This window comes from Alosa alosa, chromosome 19, assembly GCF_017589495.1.
Source record: "Alosa alosa isolate M-15738 ecotype Scorff River chromosome 19, AALO_Geno_1.1, whole genome shotgun sequence".
Taxonomy (NCBI): Eukaryota; Metazoa; Chordata; class Actinopteri; order Clupeiformes; family Clupeidae; genus Alosa; species Alosa alosa.
In genome coordinates this window covers 28,177,848-28,196,581 of record NC_063207.1, presented here as the reverse complement: position 1 = coordinate 28,196,581, position 18,734 = coordinate 28,177,848, and the positions used below count along the sequence as shown (strand labels likewise).

Below are 18,734 nucleotides of genomic sequence, written 5' to 3'. Positions count from 1 at the left end.
GCCTTGCATTTCCACTTCGTTGGGTCCGACCCATAGTAAACACCGACCATGGAGGCGCAATTGTTTGGACCAGTAGCCTGCTTCCTTTGTTATTATGTTTCTAAGGAAACCTAGCTGGGTAATGTGGTACAACCATAGGTATGTGGAGAATGCTCGTGGGAAATACAGGAGTGATTCGCTCATAGGTTTATGGTAAAACATTGTCTGAAAACCTCAGAAATTGCTCTCTATTCAAATGTAGTTTCCTTTATGTTTGTTTGATGTCGACGCCAACCCTTTCGTCGCAAATTGTGTTACACTGCAATGATTTGCATTAGGTAATCACCAAAGTTTGTTCTGCGAAGCAATTGCAGAGGCCTCTGGATCTTTAGGCCTATGTGCCGTCAATTTGACTGGCTAGATGGAATTTGAGTCGCTAAATTCAAGCAGCAAGCAACGTCCTTGGCATCGTAGGTCCAGAGACTACCAACCCCCATTAATGGACGGAATCGACGGATTACTGAATGAAAATGTTTCGGATGTCAGATTTAGTGCTTGGACACCAATCATTAATAAATCATCAAATCAGCAGGTAAGCTAGAAACAGCCTTTTATATTCCCTGATTTGCCATCCAATGGAAGTATTAAGCTGCGAATGCTGTTGCCTGTTTTGTTAGCTCTTTCAGGAGAGAACAACTCTAATATTTCACTGGTTTGACCTGTGGACTGACCAGCAGAGGAAACAGTTTATGGATGACCTACTTTTGAGATGCTCCCATTCACAGCGGAAGTAAAGCCAATTAAAACGTTGACCATCACACTATTGTTTGTCAACTAATTGCGTGACCAGAACTGACTATCTGTTATATTTGATAATATTTTGATAATTATAGACCTATTTGCCTGTTTATTTGATTAGGTTGTAAACCAGTTAGTTACATGAGTGTTGAATTATGGCTATTCTTAATCATGTAAACAGGTTTGCTAGAGACTGGCTGATAGAAGTGGTGCCAATCAAACACATGGATTTCACATCAGTGCTACCTCGTTGCCTCTCTCTCTACATCTTCACCTTTCTTAATCCCATGGAGCTCTGCAAGGCTGTGCAGGTGTCCTGGCACTGGAAGTTTCTGGCAGAACAGGTGAATTGTGTAATATTGTTAGTGTAATATAAATTAAAGCAATCTTATATAGTATTCTGTATTATTATTTGTAATAATCAGTGTGTTGCTATTCTCAAAATACTTGATATCTGTTAGGATTGCTTATGGTCGGACAGGTGTGTGCGACGGGGCTGGTTCCTGCCATACACACCATCCAACAGGGAGTTTGGGGCTTGGAAAACTCACTACATCAACTGTGCCTCAAGCTTAGACTACCTGACACCACGGGAGGCTGCGGAGGTGTATGGCACCCTGAACGAGACCGTTGGCGAGACCGAGGAGAAGAAGGAGAGACTGAGAGAGCACATGATACGAAAGGCCATCAGGGAAAAGGCCGCAGAATTCAAGAGTATGTACTACCGTATATTCCAGATAAGGTCCACCTGTGAGCCCAATATGCAGTTTTGATTCTGGATGTGAATATTTCCATCAAGTGTGGAAAAATGACTAAATCTAATCCACCAACTTTTACTTTTGGGTCAACTAGATAATTATATGATTTACTATTCATGTACATTAACCAAGATCTATGGTGAATGTCTGTAAATGTCTTTAATCACACAGTTGTTGGGTTAACTTAGACCTATAGCATGGATGTCAGACTCATATTAGGCAGTGGGCCAGATTTATAGAAGGAGACTTCACGAAGGCTATCATGGTCATTATAATTGTCCTGAATGGTATCAGATTGTAGTTTACTACACCCACTTATGAGCTGTCAAGGCATATAGGTTTATCATGTACTGCATGTACTGCTGTCATACTGCTCTTTCTTTCCTGAAATATCCTACATGTAGCTTCCATATCAGCCTTTTACCAGCATAGAGAATACAGAGGGGGAATAAGCATTGAACGCATAAAAAGTATACTTCCATTGAGGCTATTCGCATGAATACCAGACATTAGTATTAACTCAAGTAATCCACACATATAAAAAAATCAAACAATAAAGTAAGTAGATTTATGACCATAAGTAGAGTTATGTCTACAGTAATTTCCTGTGTATTAGCGACATTGTGTTTAAGCTGCAGGACAGTGGTTTATGCAAGTTAAAAAAACAAAACCATATTAACTGCCTCGTGTATTAACCTCATAGCTGAAGAAATTTTGCAAAATCAACGTATAAACCGTGGCTAATAGTTGGGAAATTACGGTAATAAAGTCAAGTGGAATGACGAAAAAAGTATTAAATACGTTTAGAAAAAACAGTACACCAAGGCAAGGAATGAGCTGAAATCTATAAGTAGTTAGAGAGTAATTATCCCTCCTATCTGTGCAAATTAATATAAGCTGGGTTAGTACATATTGATGGGCTATTAAAAGGTTTTTCGTTACCAAGGTGTCACACAAGAAAGATTTAATGATGGGTACAAGCAAATAGCTCTCCCAAGACCTTCGCAACCTTATTGCAAAACATATCAATAGAACTGGTCACAAATACATTTCAAAACTTCAGAATCTTCCAGTAAGCAGCATTAGGGCCATTATCTGCAAGTGGAAAGAACATCACTGCATCTTCCATTACTGAAGAAAAACATGTCGAAGCTTGTTTAAAGTTTGTTAACTAAAAGTTGGACAAGCTTATGGAATACTGAGAGGATGTAGTCTGGTTAGGTGAGAGCAAAATTTAACGTTTGGATGTCATACTACACATCATGTTTGGAGGAGAAATGGCACTGCATATAACCCTAAAATACCATATCAACAGCGAGGTTTGGAGGTGGAGGCATCATAGTGTGGGACTGTTTTTATCTCATCGTACTGGCAGATTTCATACAGTTGAAGGAATGATGAATGGAGTCATGTTTTTCCAGGAGCATCTTGCCATCCACCAGGATGATGAGAATGAGACATGGCTAGACCTTCCAGCAGGACAATGATTCAAAGCATGCAGCAAAGGAAACTCTCAATTGGTTTCAGAGAAAGGAAATCAAGGCCCTGACTTAAGTCCAATTGAACAGTTCTGACAATTATCAGGATTCACAAGAGGGACCCCTGGAATCTTCAAGATTTAAAGACTTGTTTAGAAGAATGGGCCAAAATCACACCTGAATACTGCGACTGATTAGTTTCGTCATACAGCAAATGTCTTGAAGCCGTCATTACAAATAATTTACAAGTGATTTAATAAATTATTTAATAAATAACTTACAAAGTATTTAAGACATTTCAGGAGGCACGTTCAATACTTTTTTCCTGTGTCATTTCACAATTACACATAACTACTACCTGAGTTAATACTAATGTCTGGTGAAAATTTCATGCAAATAGCCTCACTGGAAGTATACTTACTGAAGAAAATGTGTTCAATACTTATTTCCCCGGCTAGGCCAACAAAATATAATTGTCAGTGCAGCAAACCTTATTTTTCCTGTTCTGCATCTTCCTACTTGAGGATGGTTTGTAGTGTTAGGTTTAATTAATTGATCATATCATATCGATTCTTATTATATTACACATAGTCGATGTATAAGGCCTGTTTACGGGCTGTATCTAACCCCCAGGGCTGTATATTTGACACCCCTGACCTACAGGTTTGTGTTCTCCAATAGGAGGCTCAGTGAAATCTAGAAGAGCCTGGTTAAGTAACAGCTGGACCGCTGGATCACAGGCCAGTAGTGTTCATGGCCACCAGAAACCATCAGGAATGGGACTAACCTCATCTCTGGTCATTTTAGGGGTAAGGCAAGGACTTCACATTTAAGTTCTAGTGGATATTAATTTGGTGTATATGTTAAAATACATTATTATTACAAAATAGTATTTTGTCAGTTGTATTTTAATGGGTTGGTATCAAAATACTTACTTTATTAGTGTGTGTTTTTGTAGTTTTAAAAATATTGCCAACTATGTTTGGTAAAATCAATACTTTTGGTGATGTGACATAAAACTGCAAAAAAATAAATCACTGGAGCCTCTCACTGGTTGGTGCAAGATGAGTAACGTGTAGGTTGCTCACACACACATACAATAGACTCCCTCTCACACCAACCTCAAGTTTCTTGAGAACTTGAATCATTCAATTGGAAAACATATATATAACACATACTGTACATATATAACATATACAACATATATAAAAAGTTGCGTCATGTACCACCTAAAGCAACACGATGGAAAATTCACATTTATGCCTCTTGGCTAGCCTGGCGGGCCATCCTATATCATTGAAATATATAGTCTGGAATCGACCCATTCACCTCGCTTAATCCAAGGGGCAGGCAGAGAATTGTCTTTCAAACTGCCTAGGCATGCATTAGGCCAGCGCTACGACCAATCAGAACAAAGAGCTGGATGACAGCTAGCAAATACATCCTTCTTCGAAAGGAATGACTTAAGTGCATTGTGTTATTCAACTTTCAAAGAAAAGCACAAGTCCAACTCCTCCAAAGTTGACGCCAACGCCGATTCAAACAACCGCTCTTCGTTTGCCATAGCCACCTTCCTTGTTGTTCACCGTCGCAGGACTGTCGTCATCCTGTTAAGCCCGCCTTAAGACTCTCTAACAAAATAAAGCGCTGTGATTGGATGACGTCCACGGCGTCAGCCAATAGAAATCCCTATGGTTTGCTACTAGACGTACAGGCTGAGCAAATTAATTTGCTGCCGCTAGGGTGCGTCTAGATTTCTAGGCTACCTCTTGGCGTCAATATATCACCATTTAGCGCTTACACAGTACCCAGTTAGTTAAAAACCAACAAAAGGATCATGATCCTTCCTGAACAGCATTACATCAAGCAATCTGGGCATGCATTGGCAATGTCAGAGACTTGTCTCCACTTTGTACCAGTTGACAAGTTTAGTCGTGACTTTTTGAGTGCATCTCTGATACAGTATTTAGACTATGAGATGTAACAGACAGGTCAGCATAATTGATCTGTTGACTGTTTGCAGGTTTATGGCATGTCTCATAGGCAGAGAAAAGCTGCTGCTCTCTAACACTGTCCACTGAATCAATAGTCAGTGTATTGGTGAAGGAATATATTAAATAGACAGATGACATTATGGATATGCAAAGTGATTTCATGCTCCCTGTAAAGAGTGTTTTTAGTATTTTCAAAATACAAACATACAGTATTTTATTTTGATACATGGCGTGGCTTCTATATTTTGTAGTTTATTTTTAACTTAAAATTAGGGAATTTAATTTTTTATTTTAAAGGGACACCAGGCAACGTTTTTGTGTTAATTACTCATCTTCGTAAGTCGGTATATGGTTAAATGACTCATTACAGGGCAAATGAAGACTCTCTCGCCCGCCCCTACTGCCTGTAGGAAGAATATCCCGCTTTCAAGATCAGTGTATCGTACCCGCCGACCGAAGCAGATCAGTTTACATCCTGCATCCACAGCACAGAGGCAGGCTAATGAAACGCTAACGATTGTTGCAAACGTGTGTATAATGGCAAGAGCCGGCGAAGAAGCAGAGAAAACCCTTGACAGAAGATGCAAAGAAAATGAAAAGAGCTTCAGACCGAGCGAGGGGGAGTTTCGTAGAGAAAAAGCATCAGACTTGCCTGGTGTCCCTTTAAAATACATTTTGATGTGTTTTTGCCCATCCCTGTTTTCTTCTGTGTCTAGGAAAAGTGCCGGTCACAGTTGTCACTGCAAAATAAAGAAGATGTGGTTTTTCCAAGCAAAAGATCCAACATGGAGCAGACATCACTTACAACATCAATGAGGTATCTTAATCTGTCTGCAGCTGTAAAGTGAGACATTGCTTGGTAAGAATGAAATGCTGATTTGGTGTTGTGGCCTACCAAAATATGACACATGCTCAACAACACATCCTTTTTTCCACACAGGTCACATATTAAGCTGTCAAGTTTCAGAACATGTACAGGTCCAACTTGTGTTAACCTGGTCCTGATCTCATCCAGAGTACCTGCATATGAGGTAAGCCAGAAGAATGCTGACATAAATAGTTGCTGTATTTAAAGAATAATGTTTAGTCAGTAGTTCTTCCTCTTTTGTCTTTTCTTGCTCTTGTACAAGTTTGCGCAATTGCAAATACAAGAGCAAGTGACTTGCTCAACAATGGTTGTGTTGCAGCTGCTGCTGGCTGGCGCCCATGTCTCAGTGGAGCCGCTGCTGTATGACCACAGCACTGCCACCCTGGAGCTGCTTCTGATTCAGGCTGAGAGGCTCACACAGGGCCGGAGGGTCCAGAGCATAGGCCTCATCACAGATGGGAGCACTGAGGAGATTCATATCATACAAGGTGTGATTACATCATACAGTAATACACATTTACACAGATCCTCACAGTGTTGGGAAAGTTCACTTTTTATGTGAACTAGTTCAAAGTTCAGTTCACAAATTTTAAAATGAACTAGTTCAGTTCATAGTTCAATATTCAAAATTTTGAACTAAGTTCACAGTTCCAAAGAATGAACTAGTTTATAGTTCTTTTTTTCATATGTTGTTGCGAGCTATTATTTTTCAAAATTATTACCAGAGCCCATATAGAACGCAGTTAATGGGATTAGGGTCGAGGATCTATCTTGACTGTCTTTTGATTTTTTATTGGCTTGCACATACCTTGGAAGGCTAGCCGGGTGCTTCAGTTCAATGTGCCGTTTCAGGTTTGCTGTGGATGTGACTGAAGTGCAGATTTTCCTTTTGAAAGCCGGCGAGCAAAGTTTGCATAGAAATATAAGATTTCCCCCATCCTCACCAACCTTGTTATCAAACTCATTTAAATGATCATTCGACGCCTTTCTCAAACTTCTTTGACCTGAGGCCCAGTCAAGGCATACTTTGGGGTCATAGGGCCTACCTATGAACTCACCCCCCATCAAATTATCATTATGATATCACAATTATTATTGGTATGCTATATTATTATACATGCACTTCAAAGCTGTCAATGTTTAAAGTGCTAAGATTGTTAACAAATGTTACTAATGTAACATTTAATTACATTAGTTTCATTGTTTTTGCATGGTTGCATGAAGCTTGCATGAGAAATACTTCTCAAAGCAACAGCAACTATATGGGTACCATTGTTTTGGGATGGTTCCCTCATGCAAGCATCTGGGAGGCAGAAAGAATATACCATTTAATTACATTTCCTTTGAATGCCTGAATGTAAGGATCCAGGAAACACAATACCAGCTTTTGTGAATTGTAAATGGCGGATCAGAGAGGCCTAAATCACTGATCTGGAGATCTTAGTAATTAAGACTAATTAATAGCTTTTGTCTGGCACCCTATTGAAGGAAGTTAAACTGAGAGAGTGTGCAGTTCACAGACACCAGAATGAACGAGTTCACAGTAAAGTTTATCAGGCAGTAAAACAGTACGTTCAGTTCACGTTCGCCCAAAATATGAACGAGTTCATGAACTTTAGTTCAATGAACGCGCTCAGGCACAACACTGCACCCTCAATCACAAAGCTTTATCCACGACGCCGGAGACAGGTTGCAAACACACAAGCATCCTAGGCAAGCATTAGAACAACAAGTCTTTCGTAGACAAAGTCTTACCGATATTTATAGGACAGGGAATTCTTGAAAATAAAAGTAAAAAAGAACTGTCATGATAAAAAAGTTAATTATAAGAAGGCTGTTATTACTCCAGACTCCCTAAGACAGTTGACCTCAAAGGTCATGGACAAGAGGAGGAGCTGTGGAGGTCACAGCTAAGAGAAAAACAAAATACAGGGTTCTCACGGGTCTTTGAAATCCTTGAAAGTTTGCGAATCTGAAAGTTTTTGAAAACAGACATAAATCAATGGAGGTCCTTGAAAGTCGTTGAATTTCTTTTTGAGGAAAAAAATCCATACAATTCCGTCTGCTAATTAACATGTTTCCATTATTTCGCCACCACTTCTGTCGATATCCTATGCGTAGGGCCTATGCCTGATTTACGTTGGTTAGAACTACACGGCCAGTGTGATTTCTGCATGTTTCCCGCATGTAGTGTTTGTTGTCCAAATATTTAATTTAACATATTGATGAATAAACCAACAGGTTCATGGTAACGAGTTTAACTTTTCAGTTAAAAAGTTTATTTCAGCTCATTTTTATGCAAAATACAAACATGAAAAATAGAATAGGCCTACCATCTGTCAAATAAAAGAAAACTGAGACAAGGTATCCTTGGTCTGTTGACCAAGCCCATGTCCGTGCCCAAGACCATGCCCGCGCTTAAAATTTATCAACACATTAGGTCCTTGAATTTGAGGATATTGGGCCTGGAAAGTCCTTGAAAGGTCCTTGAACTTGATCTTAACCAAGGTGTGGGAACCCTGAACTGAGATCATCCTTGTAATGTTTACATTTCTTTAAAGTGTACTGTAGACAAATAGACAACAACCACCCCAGTAGACATTTAACAGCTAAAGTGTTATTCTAATTACTGGAAAATTCCCTACACATGGCCATCCTTTGTATGGGCTCTGCACTAGTCATATGACTTTGCTGTGTTGCTAGTGCCTGGTCTGTGATCTTTACAAAAATTGATGAAGGTGGATGTCTGTCAAATGTATTTACAGGACTGACGGTTAGTGAGAGCACAGTCCTTAACCCCAAGGTGAGGGAATTCTGGGAAAATATATCAGGTTGGATTATTCCCCAGACTGAGGGGGGAAGCATGGATATATTCCTACCTCTGGCAGCCTCCAGTGAGTCAAAATATGTTTTTTGATTAATCCAATCCCTCATCGAGAGAACATTATTTTATATGACATTGGACGGTTTGAATTCTGCATGTAAGAACCCTCTAACCGGCAGTTGTATGGCTGTAGTATGTGGCTAAGATACTATACTAATCTTTCTGAATGTCAATGTGTTAAACCTCGCGTATGGGGTGACTTAATAACACTCTCTGGTCTATTCCTCAACCTACGGAAAGCCTCGGGAGCCAACCTGGTGAGGAAGCTGGCCTCTCTAACTGGGCTGGACATTAGGGTCCCCTCTGGCATCTGCACTGGCTCCTACCAGCTCAGTAAGTCCCCACTGGCTGTTAAGTCCTGAAACGCCAACAAATTACTACTGCACTTTTACATCCTGGTGGCTGTCCAATACACATTAGAACATAACATTGGTTTATTCAGAAGAGTAAAATATTTAAAGTTTTCTACAATATTTAGTTCAGGCAAACTCGGTCAGAACTCAGAGTATGCACTATATCTCACTCTACCAGATTAGACTAGTATTCTTTTCTATTAGAGTTAAATTGTTGGATTAAAGAATCTGAAAGATTGTAGTGTATGCTCAATCTATAGACCATTCTATGTGAATGAGAAATGGATTTACCCACATCACCCTTATTCTCTCCATCTCCAGTCCTCAGTGAGTGGTGGGGGGCAGGCCAGTTCCCTCCGCTGACGTATTTCAGTGAGGGGCCCCTGCTGAGCTGGTGCTGGCAGGCCGAGTGGCTGGAGGAGGCCCTTGGGGGCCTCAGGGAGCACATGGGGCCACAGCTCCACAGGCTGAGTAGAGAGACACAGGGCCGCATGCTGGGTGAGTCTCTCTCTGGGTGAAGATCTGGGATGCCTTGATGAACTTGAACAATGGCGCACTTATCTTAAATTGGGCATATTCAAAGACTTTTGAAGGATTATTTTTAAATGAACTTCCCTGGACACAATGGGGATAACAATGAGTAGGACAACACTATTTTACCATCAGTACCAGTAGAAGGGTGCCTGGCCTTAAAAATCTGTGTGGCGATTAAAAAGTCTTTTTGAAGTGCTGTCTTATAATTTTTTAATGTTCACTTCATGGAAGATTCAGCACCCATTTTTTAAGTTATTGAAGTGTTTTAAATCATGTTTTATACCAACTGCTTGAGACATTCCTTTTGGTATGGATAACTTTGCTAGTCTGTCAAAGATACTGCAATGTATATCATTGATACGACAATGTTTACACAGCCCTTGTTTGCTTCATGTTGCTTTGAGCAGGTTCATTTAATGTGTTGTTCAATGTGGGTTCATGAGTTTCAAAAGATCTGGTTCAATAGTCACTTTTAAAATAAATCCTATGATTCTGTCTCTCATATTATCTCTTCAGGTCAGTTTCTGTGTGACAGAGTGAACCTACCAGACACCCTTGTCAAGTCTGAGGTCACAGCAGCGTTGACTGAAGCCCTGATGGCACTGTGTGTAGAAAGACCTGTGAGATCATTTGAAACTATTATCTTTTACTATTATTTTCCATTTTAAAACTATTATTTTTAAGTAATGTTAGTGTAAGTAGTGTTCATATACTGTTGCTTTGGACAAATGTGTCTGCCAAATACCATAACCATAATCATAACAATAATATTACTGTACACTCTACATGTGTTCTCACCCATTACAAATCAGTATAGCTTTATTTACACTTACTGACCATTACCTTATTATAAAGTATTTAACATGGATAAAACACTGAAGACGGCACTTACAGTAATATCTATTGATGTTTACTAATCCTGAAGTTAATGGGCCCTATCTTGGTGATCTAAAACGCATGGTCATCTGGTGTATAGCTAAAATACATTTAGGGGTTTGTTCAGTCCACATTCAGGGTGGTTTTGTTATCAAACGTCGGGCGGGTTAATGCAAAAAGGTGGTTCTTATGTTTCTTAATCAGTCATGGGTGTGTTTTGGGTGTAACATCCTTTAAACCAATGAAAATGACATCTGTCATCAAGCAGCGCAACTTCAAACAGCGCATCGGTATTTTGATAGTCAGCGGCACATTTGAAGGAATCTGCTTGCACGTGAGACCGTATGAAACAGGTATTCCACTAAACCATGTTTAACTAAAACCTGTTTGTGACATCTGCACTCGTCAATATTTGAACTCATAGGCAAAGTGAAACTACCTTCACCGTAGTCAACGACAAAACACTTTACTTTCACTATTGACTGACAATAGGTTACCATCAAAAACATTTTATTGTTGTTGTTAATTGCCACACCCCTGGGTGCATTGTTTAATAAAAGAGAAGCGCATGGCGAAAAATTTGAGATAGGAATATGCTTTGCGTCGTGATAAGAATACGCTTTTGCGCTGCATTTCTGAGCATCAGAATAGGGCCCTAAATCTTGATTATGTTATCCAACAGATTTACTGATGTTAGTTAAGGGGGGGCTGATGTGAAGCCATGGTCATGTGAGTGGTTGTCCATCAACTTCCTAAATGTGTGGTGGTGCAGGAGAGGCCTGTGGAATTTCTGGGGAGGTTCTTGCAGAGAAGATCCGAGGGCACTGCTGGCATGGAGTCTGACACGGTGGGCCAGACCAAGAGCACAAATAAAGGAGTCCTCAGTCCACTCACTGAGCTGCCACAGGTCCGTGGTCATGTCCTACACTGTGTATAATATTTCTTTCTTCTTCTCCTTCTGCTTCATCCTCTCCTCCTCCATCGTCTCTTCTCGGCATGCCTGTCCCGTCCTCACCTCTCCCCCTCCATCTCCCCCGCAGGACATTGTCAGTGAGGCGGACAGGCGCTGGGCAGTGGTCAGAGAGCTGAAGTGGAGTGAGAGCCGATACATCCAGCGCCTCCAGAGTGTGAGAAGAGAGTACTACACCCCTCTCAGGGCGGCCCTGGACTCCAACCGGGCCCTCCTCAGCTCTGCCAACATTCTCATGGTCTTCGCTCCTGTCCTCGATATACTGGAGGTCAACAGGTAAGGGTTTGGTCTTTTTTGGAGAGTTATGTCCTGAAAGTAGAAGAAGAAAAGAAAAAGAAAAGGTACATGCTGGCTGGCAATCTGGAAAAAATAGACACTAAGTGGAAGCCTTCTGTGGAAGCCACGTGTCTCAAGGCACAAAGAGGACTGATGTCAAATGAAGTAGAGTAGAGTAGTAGAGTACAGTTAAGTAGAGTAGAGTACAGTTAAGTAGGGTGTGAAATTTCTTTGGTTGGGTTTTAAAAAGTCAGCAGCTTGATGCAGTTGAACTCTGTACTGCGGGTATATTCTAGTTATAGCCAGTGTTGTAGTTTCCAACAACACTGTCAAATTCCAGTTTTGAATGATAAACAGTACTTATGTAAATTATGTGTCAGTACTGTGACAAGAAGAATATTGGACAAAAGTATAGAATATTGGAAAAAATAGTACAGATAGATACATTATTGATCCCCAAGGGGAAATTCAAGAACCTAAACCCCCCTTTTCATAACAGTGTCTTCTGTGAAGTGTCTTTCTCAGGGACCTGACTGAGCGTCTAGAGGAATGGAATCCACAGCAGTGTGTTGGTGACATATTCAAAAAGCTCTGCACCAAGCTGTGGGTCTACACCAATTTCTTCAATAACTATCCGACTATCCTCAAAACCATAGACAAGGTAACGTGCTGGCACATGTTGGCGAACTAAAAATGTGATGTTTTCGTAACAATGCAGTCTGTGGTAAGTGAGGGATGATGTGTATAATGAGTGATGGATATCAGATGCCATTCACTATCACTTATCATGTTGACTTAATCATATTGCCAAGCAAACGGTGTGCAAAACATGACACAAAAATACTGAACGTGTTAATGTTTGTTGATGTTGCTGTTTACTTACAGTGCAAAGAAATACTACCTGCATTTCGATCATTTTTGAAAAGACACGATAGAACACCCAACACATTCATGCTGAGGTACGGATCATATTAATCCATGTGAGACATTTTTTAGTTGCTTATTAATGCTACAGGATTCAACTTACACAAAACATTTGTTAAATTCTTGGGATCATCAGATGGTGGCTTGCAGTGGTCTGACAACTTCTATTGTAGTTCTTAATTTACTAAAAGAAGAATCCCATGTTACTTAACTACTCCGCTGTTTTTAGTACTGTATCATTAAAAAGTTTTGAATCATTTTGTTGTAGGCTAAATGATCGGATGATCAGATGAATGAATAAAAGTTACATTTTCTACAACCATCACTCTTGTGTTTTAATGGCACATTATGATAACAATTCCTAAATTAAAGGCACACTATACAAGATGTTCACCTTTACGAAGCTAATTTGATGGTAAACAAACTTGTAATAGGTGAATCCTTCACCTAGCATAGCTATAGTCCCTACCGAGAAAACCAGCCATGCGACTTCCAAGAGAGGCGCCCCGCCAAATCTCATGAGAATCGTGAAACATTACCTTGTCAGTTTAAAGCTCTTTGGAGAGAGTTTTTGCCTGTTCTTAATTCTTCACCTCCACAACAAAAGCATTTGCATTGTGTACAGGGGGGCTAAGTCGCAAGAGGTTTGCTATTTACAATAGCAGAGTAACATATAAATACATCACGACTCAAGAGGGAGCTCTACACTCGCCAAAAATACCTAAATCTGCATAGTATAACTTTAACATATAAGCCATTTATAATTCACTATAACCATCAAGAATCCCATTTGCAGCTACGTTGGGGTGCATTTGAAAACGAATGTGTAGTTTGCTGAAGCAATAAATCTGCCTTTTTTGGGGCAACTTGAACATCGGCACTTGATGATTTGATCATGGTCTTTCAAAAGCAAGATTACATTACATTACATTACATTTGGCTGACACATTCCATTTGGCTGACGCATTTGGCTGTGCCATTTTCATGGCACAAGATCAGAGGCTTTCCTCATACTTTACGGAACAGCACAAACTAGCCCCTAATCAAACTACAGTCAGAAGTGTCCAGTGCACACTTGTGCTGGAACTCAAATTGTACCCACAAAACACCATTTATGTCTTGCCAGGCTTTCAAGGCAGAGTTCTTAAGAAGAAACTCAGTTCTGTGACCATGGGTGACACAGAATTGAGGTTCTTCTTAAGTGCTCTATTTGATGTTCCTGGAAGCATTAGTGTAGCTTAAAGTAATGCACTGTATGTTTAATCTCCCTCCTTTTTGTTTTCCAATGTTCCTCACCATGCAGTCTCCAGGAGCTGCTGCTAGCTCCGTCTGCTCGTGTTGAGGAGTATGTGACTCTACTGCAGGCCCTTTCTGTGCACTCCCCTCCTGAACACAAAGAGCACGGTCACCTAACGTCTTCCCTGATCACGATGTCCAGCTACAGGTCCTTCTTACGCAAGGTGCACCACCTACACAACCATTTTGGTGTAATTCTTAAATGGCATGATAAAGACAGTGGTTATATTTTTTATTATATTATTATTTTTTATTATTAGTTATTTTAACAGCTGTGTGTACATTTGCTTGTTTGCATAATCAAGATGCTGAAATATGCCTGCCAATGTCCTTTCCTCAAGAAAATGCTGCACATATAATAATTTATCACAGTGTGAGGTATTGATTCAGTTATCTCATTTCTGTCTTCCTCTTCCTCATCTAAAACGTGCCCAATTCCCTTCACATGTTCCCCATGATCTGGTTTCAGTTGAAGAGGAGTGTGGACAGTGACGTGCGAATGCAGGAGACCCAGCGGATGATTCAGAGCTGCCCTGTAACATATTCCCCAAAGTCAAACACCTACATTATTCATGACAGCCGCCATTTTTGACAGAGCTTAACAGGAAGAGACTCAGCAAAGATGTATGAGTCATGCTCAGGGTTGCAGAGATAGACCACACACATAAAGTGTCAAGGGAAGTTACAGAGATATTTAGATAAGCCTGTTATTGCCACAACAAAGTGTGTTATATTGTGACAGTTCAGGGGTAGGTTTGGCACAGCATTGCTTCAGTGTGCACTAGGGCTGTGCAATTCATTTGAATCAAATTCCGATCAAACATAATTGAGATACAAAGATTATTTTTCTGTATTCGGTCTTGCAATTAAGCAAAACAATATACAGTTCTGCAGTTTCTATTAAATATGGTGGGAATTAATACAAAACTTGTAATTTCAGAATTTAAAAGAGGGGGACAGATATTTAATCACAACACAAGATGTGGCATTATTGAAGTGCTCAAATGAGGACATCATTGCCTCCCTCAGGTAAGACGAAGCCAGAAACAAAATGTAATATTTGTAATACGTTCGATCATCAAATGAATGAGAATGAGAAGAAAAGAAGGTAAACTAATTGCATTACTAACCAAGCCCCTAAGATAATACCGAAGTTGTTACAGATCAGCACAACAATCATTTTGATGATATGTGTTGTACATGACGCACACATACTGGCCAATTACATCTTCATTGTAATAAGATAGGAAATCATATGACTTCATCAAAGAATCATAGACAACTTGTTTGTTGTTATTAATTCCTTTCTCTTTACTCTATGGTGCTTCTTGTCAGGATGTACGAGCAGGTCAGAGACTTGGGACTGTTCCTTTTTAATGACGCTCTGGTGCTAAGTGAGAGGCACGTTTCCTACCAGCCATACAGCCATGCTCTCAGGACATCCCATACCTTTTTGGCCTCTGTGGCGCTCCATAGTCTTGTCCTCAGAGACATAGCTGACACCAAATGTAAGTGTACTATATGACTTCTCAATATCTCTGCAGTGGTGTAGTGGGGATTTTTAAAGTGGGGGTACGCTATTTTAATGGCATCATTGCAAAAACTGTCCCACTCGCACCTCCACATACATCGGTGTGTAAGGCCAAGGCCAAATTACCACAGGGTTCCCACGGGTCCTTGAAATCCTTGAAAGTTTGTGAATCTGGAAATCAAGGCCCTTGAAAGTTTTTGAAAACAGACATAAAATAAATAGAGGTCCTTGAAAGTCCTTGAATTTCTTTTTGAGGAAAAAATTCCATACGCTTATTAACATGTTTCCATTATTTCACCACCACTTCTGTCTATATCCTATGCGTATGCCTGATTTACGTTGGTTAGAACTACACGGCCAGCGTGATTTCTGCGTGTTACCCGCGTGTAGTGTTTGTTGCCCAAATATTTCATTTAACATATTGATGAATAAACCAATAGGTTCATGGTAACGAGTTTAACTTGTTTAGAAAAATTTATTTCAGCTCATTTTTATGCAAAATACAAACATGAAAAATAGAATAGGCCTACCATCTGTCATATGACCAAAAATAAAAGAAAACTGCGACAAGGTATCCTTGGTCTGTTGAAGGTAACATGATTTAACCATGCCCGCGCTTGAAATTTATCGACACATGAGGTCGTTGAATTTGAGGATATTGGGCCTGGAAAGTCCTTCAAAGGTCCTTGAATTTGATCTTAACCAAGGTGTGGGAATCACTGCTACCAGCAGAAAAAAACAATTAAATGACTTTGATTAGCTTCAAAATGTAATGTCTTCACCCAAACTACACTTTTCCACCAAAGTCTATGAATATCGTCTGTCGCTTTTCATTTCGTTGTATCATACAATAAACAGAGAAACCAAGAAACCAAAATGTAGAGTAGCCTAGGTAATCTAGCGTAATCTAATCTCACATGCGGCATGGCTTCATTCAATACCACACGTAAACCATGGCAATAACAATAGCACATGCAGGATTCCCACGCATTCAACATGCTGTGGGCAGTGTAGCTCTCATCCTCCTTGACCCCTTAGTGCTGCTTTCGATATCATCATCCACAATGTTCTAATCTCCTGTCTGTCTGCTATTGGTGTTTCTGGCACAGCCAAGCTCCTCACCCATACCAGACAATCAGCACACATCACCCCCATTCTCCATCAACTCCAATGGCTACCAGTTCCGTCCTGGATCAAATACAAAGTACTACTACTCACCTTCAAAGCCCTTCACAACCTTGCTCCCCACTACAGTACATCCACGACCTCCTGACCCCTTACACTCCTTCCCGCTCAGATCCTCTGACCAAAACCTCTTGGCTATCCCGCTCTAGACTCCCCACCCTGGGTGGCAGGTCCTTCAGTGCCTTGGCCCCCAAACTCTGGAACTCCCTCCCCCAACATCTTCGTGCCTGTCCTTCTCATTCTTTATTCAAAGCACATCTCAAGACCTTTCTGTTTAATGATCACTTCTCCTCCACACCCAACACATACAGTAGCTCCATACAGATAACCTGCCTTTGCTGTACTGTTTTGTTTGTTTGTTGTTGTGTTTCCTTGCCTCCCTACTATGTAAAGCGACCTTGGGTTTGAGAAAGGCGCTATATAAAATAAACATATTATTATTATTATTATTATTATTTATTATTAGCTCAATTTGAGGGGAATCATATCAACGTCATTGCAAATGATTAAAATGCAGAGGTGCATAGTCAATAAAACAAAACAAAAAAAATAACAGAAAGAACATTGGGCAGGCAATTGCCAGTCATTGCTGTCTTTGAAAAGTTTTTGTTTGGATGAAAGTAGCTGCACCAATCGAAAGTTTTTCCTAAAGTTGTTTCGTGCGCAGGTTCACCGTTGGGTCATTACTTATGGTTATATAGTCTATCACTTATATTGGAGCTCCCTCGATAAAAATCACTCGTATAACTCACACATGGTTATCGTTTCATTTTGACCACTGGATTAGCCTACCTGCCTTCTGCAAAACACAAACGAAGGAATTGGAACAGTGGGCCATGAAGATGCCTGCTAGATTCGGATACAGGCAGTTGTATAATCTATGGTTCTCTAGCCACTTTCTAGCTACTTTAGGGTAACGCGGAATGACGAGCTGCATAGTTTTCTAATGCCTTTACGCATGGTGGAATGCTACACCATGACGGTCATTCTTGTAACGAATTTTATGAGAAAGAGGCCTAATTGGAGACGTTTGCGTGATTCGTTGTTATCACTGGTAACGATTGTTATATTAATCATTTTTTGAACATCTGATCAATTCTGACTCTTCAGTGTAACTGCAGGTAGATCAGGTTGGCAAATGGAGCCAAACTAGCTGTCTGTGTGCTTGGTACAGTACAGGCAATAGTACATGTTCTTTTTCATCTGTCCTTTTGGTTTGTTCTTCTGCTGACATGAAACTGCATGTGTTGCAATCTTTATTGTATGTGGTGCTACTACCAAATATGTTTTGCATTCAGTCTGCTGAAATACATTGACTCCGTTCTGGTGTTCCTTCCATAGATGTTCAGAACGCGTTTGTGCTGGAGGGCCCAAAGCGTCAGTGGATCTGTGCAACTGAGAAAGAGGACAACAAGCTCACGTGGCTGTCTGCCTTGAAGAGTGCCATCAGTGCTGCCCTAAAGGAGCGCTAGGACAGTGGTAGTGCTGGACTGCTTAGTTCATTGTGTGGATGGCTACAGATAAAGCCCTTGCCTTGAATAATAACACTAAATAGTCTAGGCTACATTAAATAAATCCACAAATAAAAGGCGAACTATAATTACATTAATTACCCCTTGCGTTATGTAAAGGGATGAGCGTATTATCTCTTTTACAAAGTAGCCTATGCACAGCTGTTCACGAAGACGATTGTTTTCGTCACTTACCAAGGCACTCGCAATTTTGTCCAAACACCGCAACTTTTTCGCAAATTTGACCAATCATCATGGTTTCACCGTGAAATTTCACCTACCACAACAGTCCCTCGCGCAGAATATTGAGCCAGATGGCACACTTACTTCTGCACCTTCTGCATATGACACCAAAGACTGCCCTAACTTGTTCGTTCCTCGCAGTTTTGATGACAATAAATAGAAGGCTAACGTTAATGATCCAACCTGGTGTTGCTAACCTACCTAGGCTATGAAAGTAAGTTAATTAAGGCCTACTTGGTTTACTGACATTTGAGTAGGCTATGCAACCCATTGGCA

General features: G+C 40.3%; 1 protein-coding gene across 1 annotated transcript; it reads left to right on the top strand.

Moving 5' to 3' along the window:
• Positions 1-48: 48 nt before the first annotated feature.
• LOC125284122 (epithelial cell-transforming sequence 2 oncogene-like) lies at positions 49-18,590 on the top strand. Its single transcript, XM_048227901.1, has 21 exons — positions 49-571; positions 657-769; positions 959-1,121; positions 1,239-1,491; positions 3,695-3,822; positions 5,724-5,824; positions 5,948-6,038; positions 6,195-6,363; positions 8,641-8,769; positions 9,000-9,092; positions 9,434-9,610; positions 10,163-10,266; positions 11,295-11,429; positions 11,563-11,768; positions 12,282-12,429; positions 12,654-12,727; positions 13,996-14,152; positions 14,458-14,523; positions 14,929-15,017; positions 15,324-15,496; positions 18,046-18,590. The coding sequence occupies exons 1-21, from the start codon at positions 401-403 to the stop codon at positions 18,174-18,176; spliced, it is 2,871 nt and encodes a 956-aa protein (XP_048083858.1). The 5' UTR covers positions 49-400; the 3' UTR covers positions 18,177-18,590.
• The last annotated feature ends 144 nt before the right edge of the window (positions 18,591-18,734 follow it).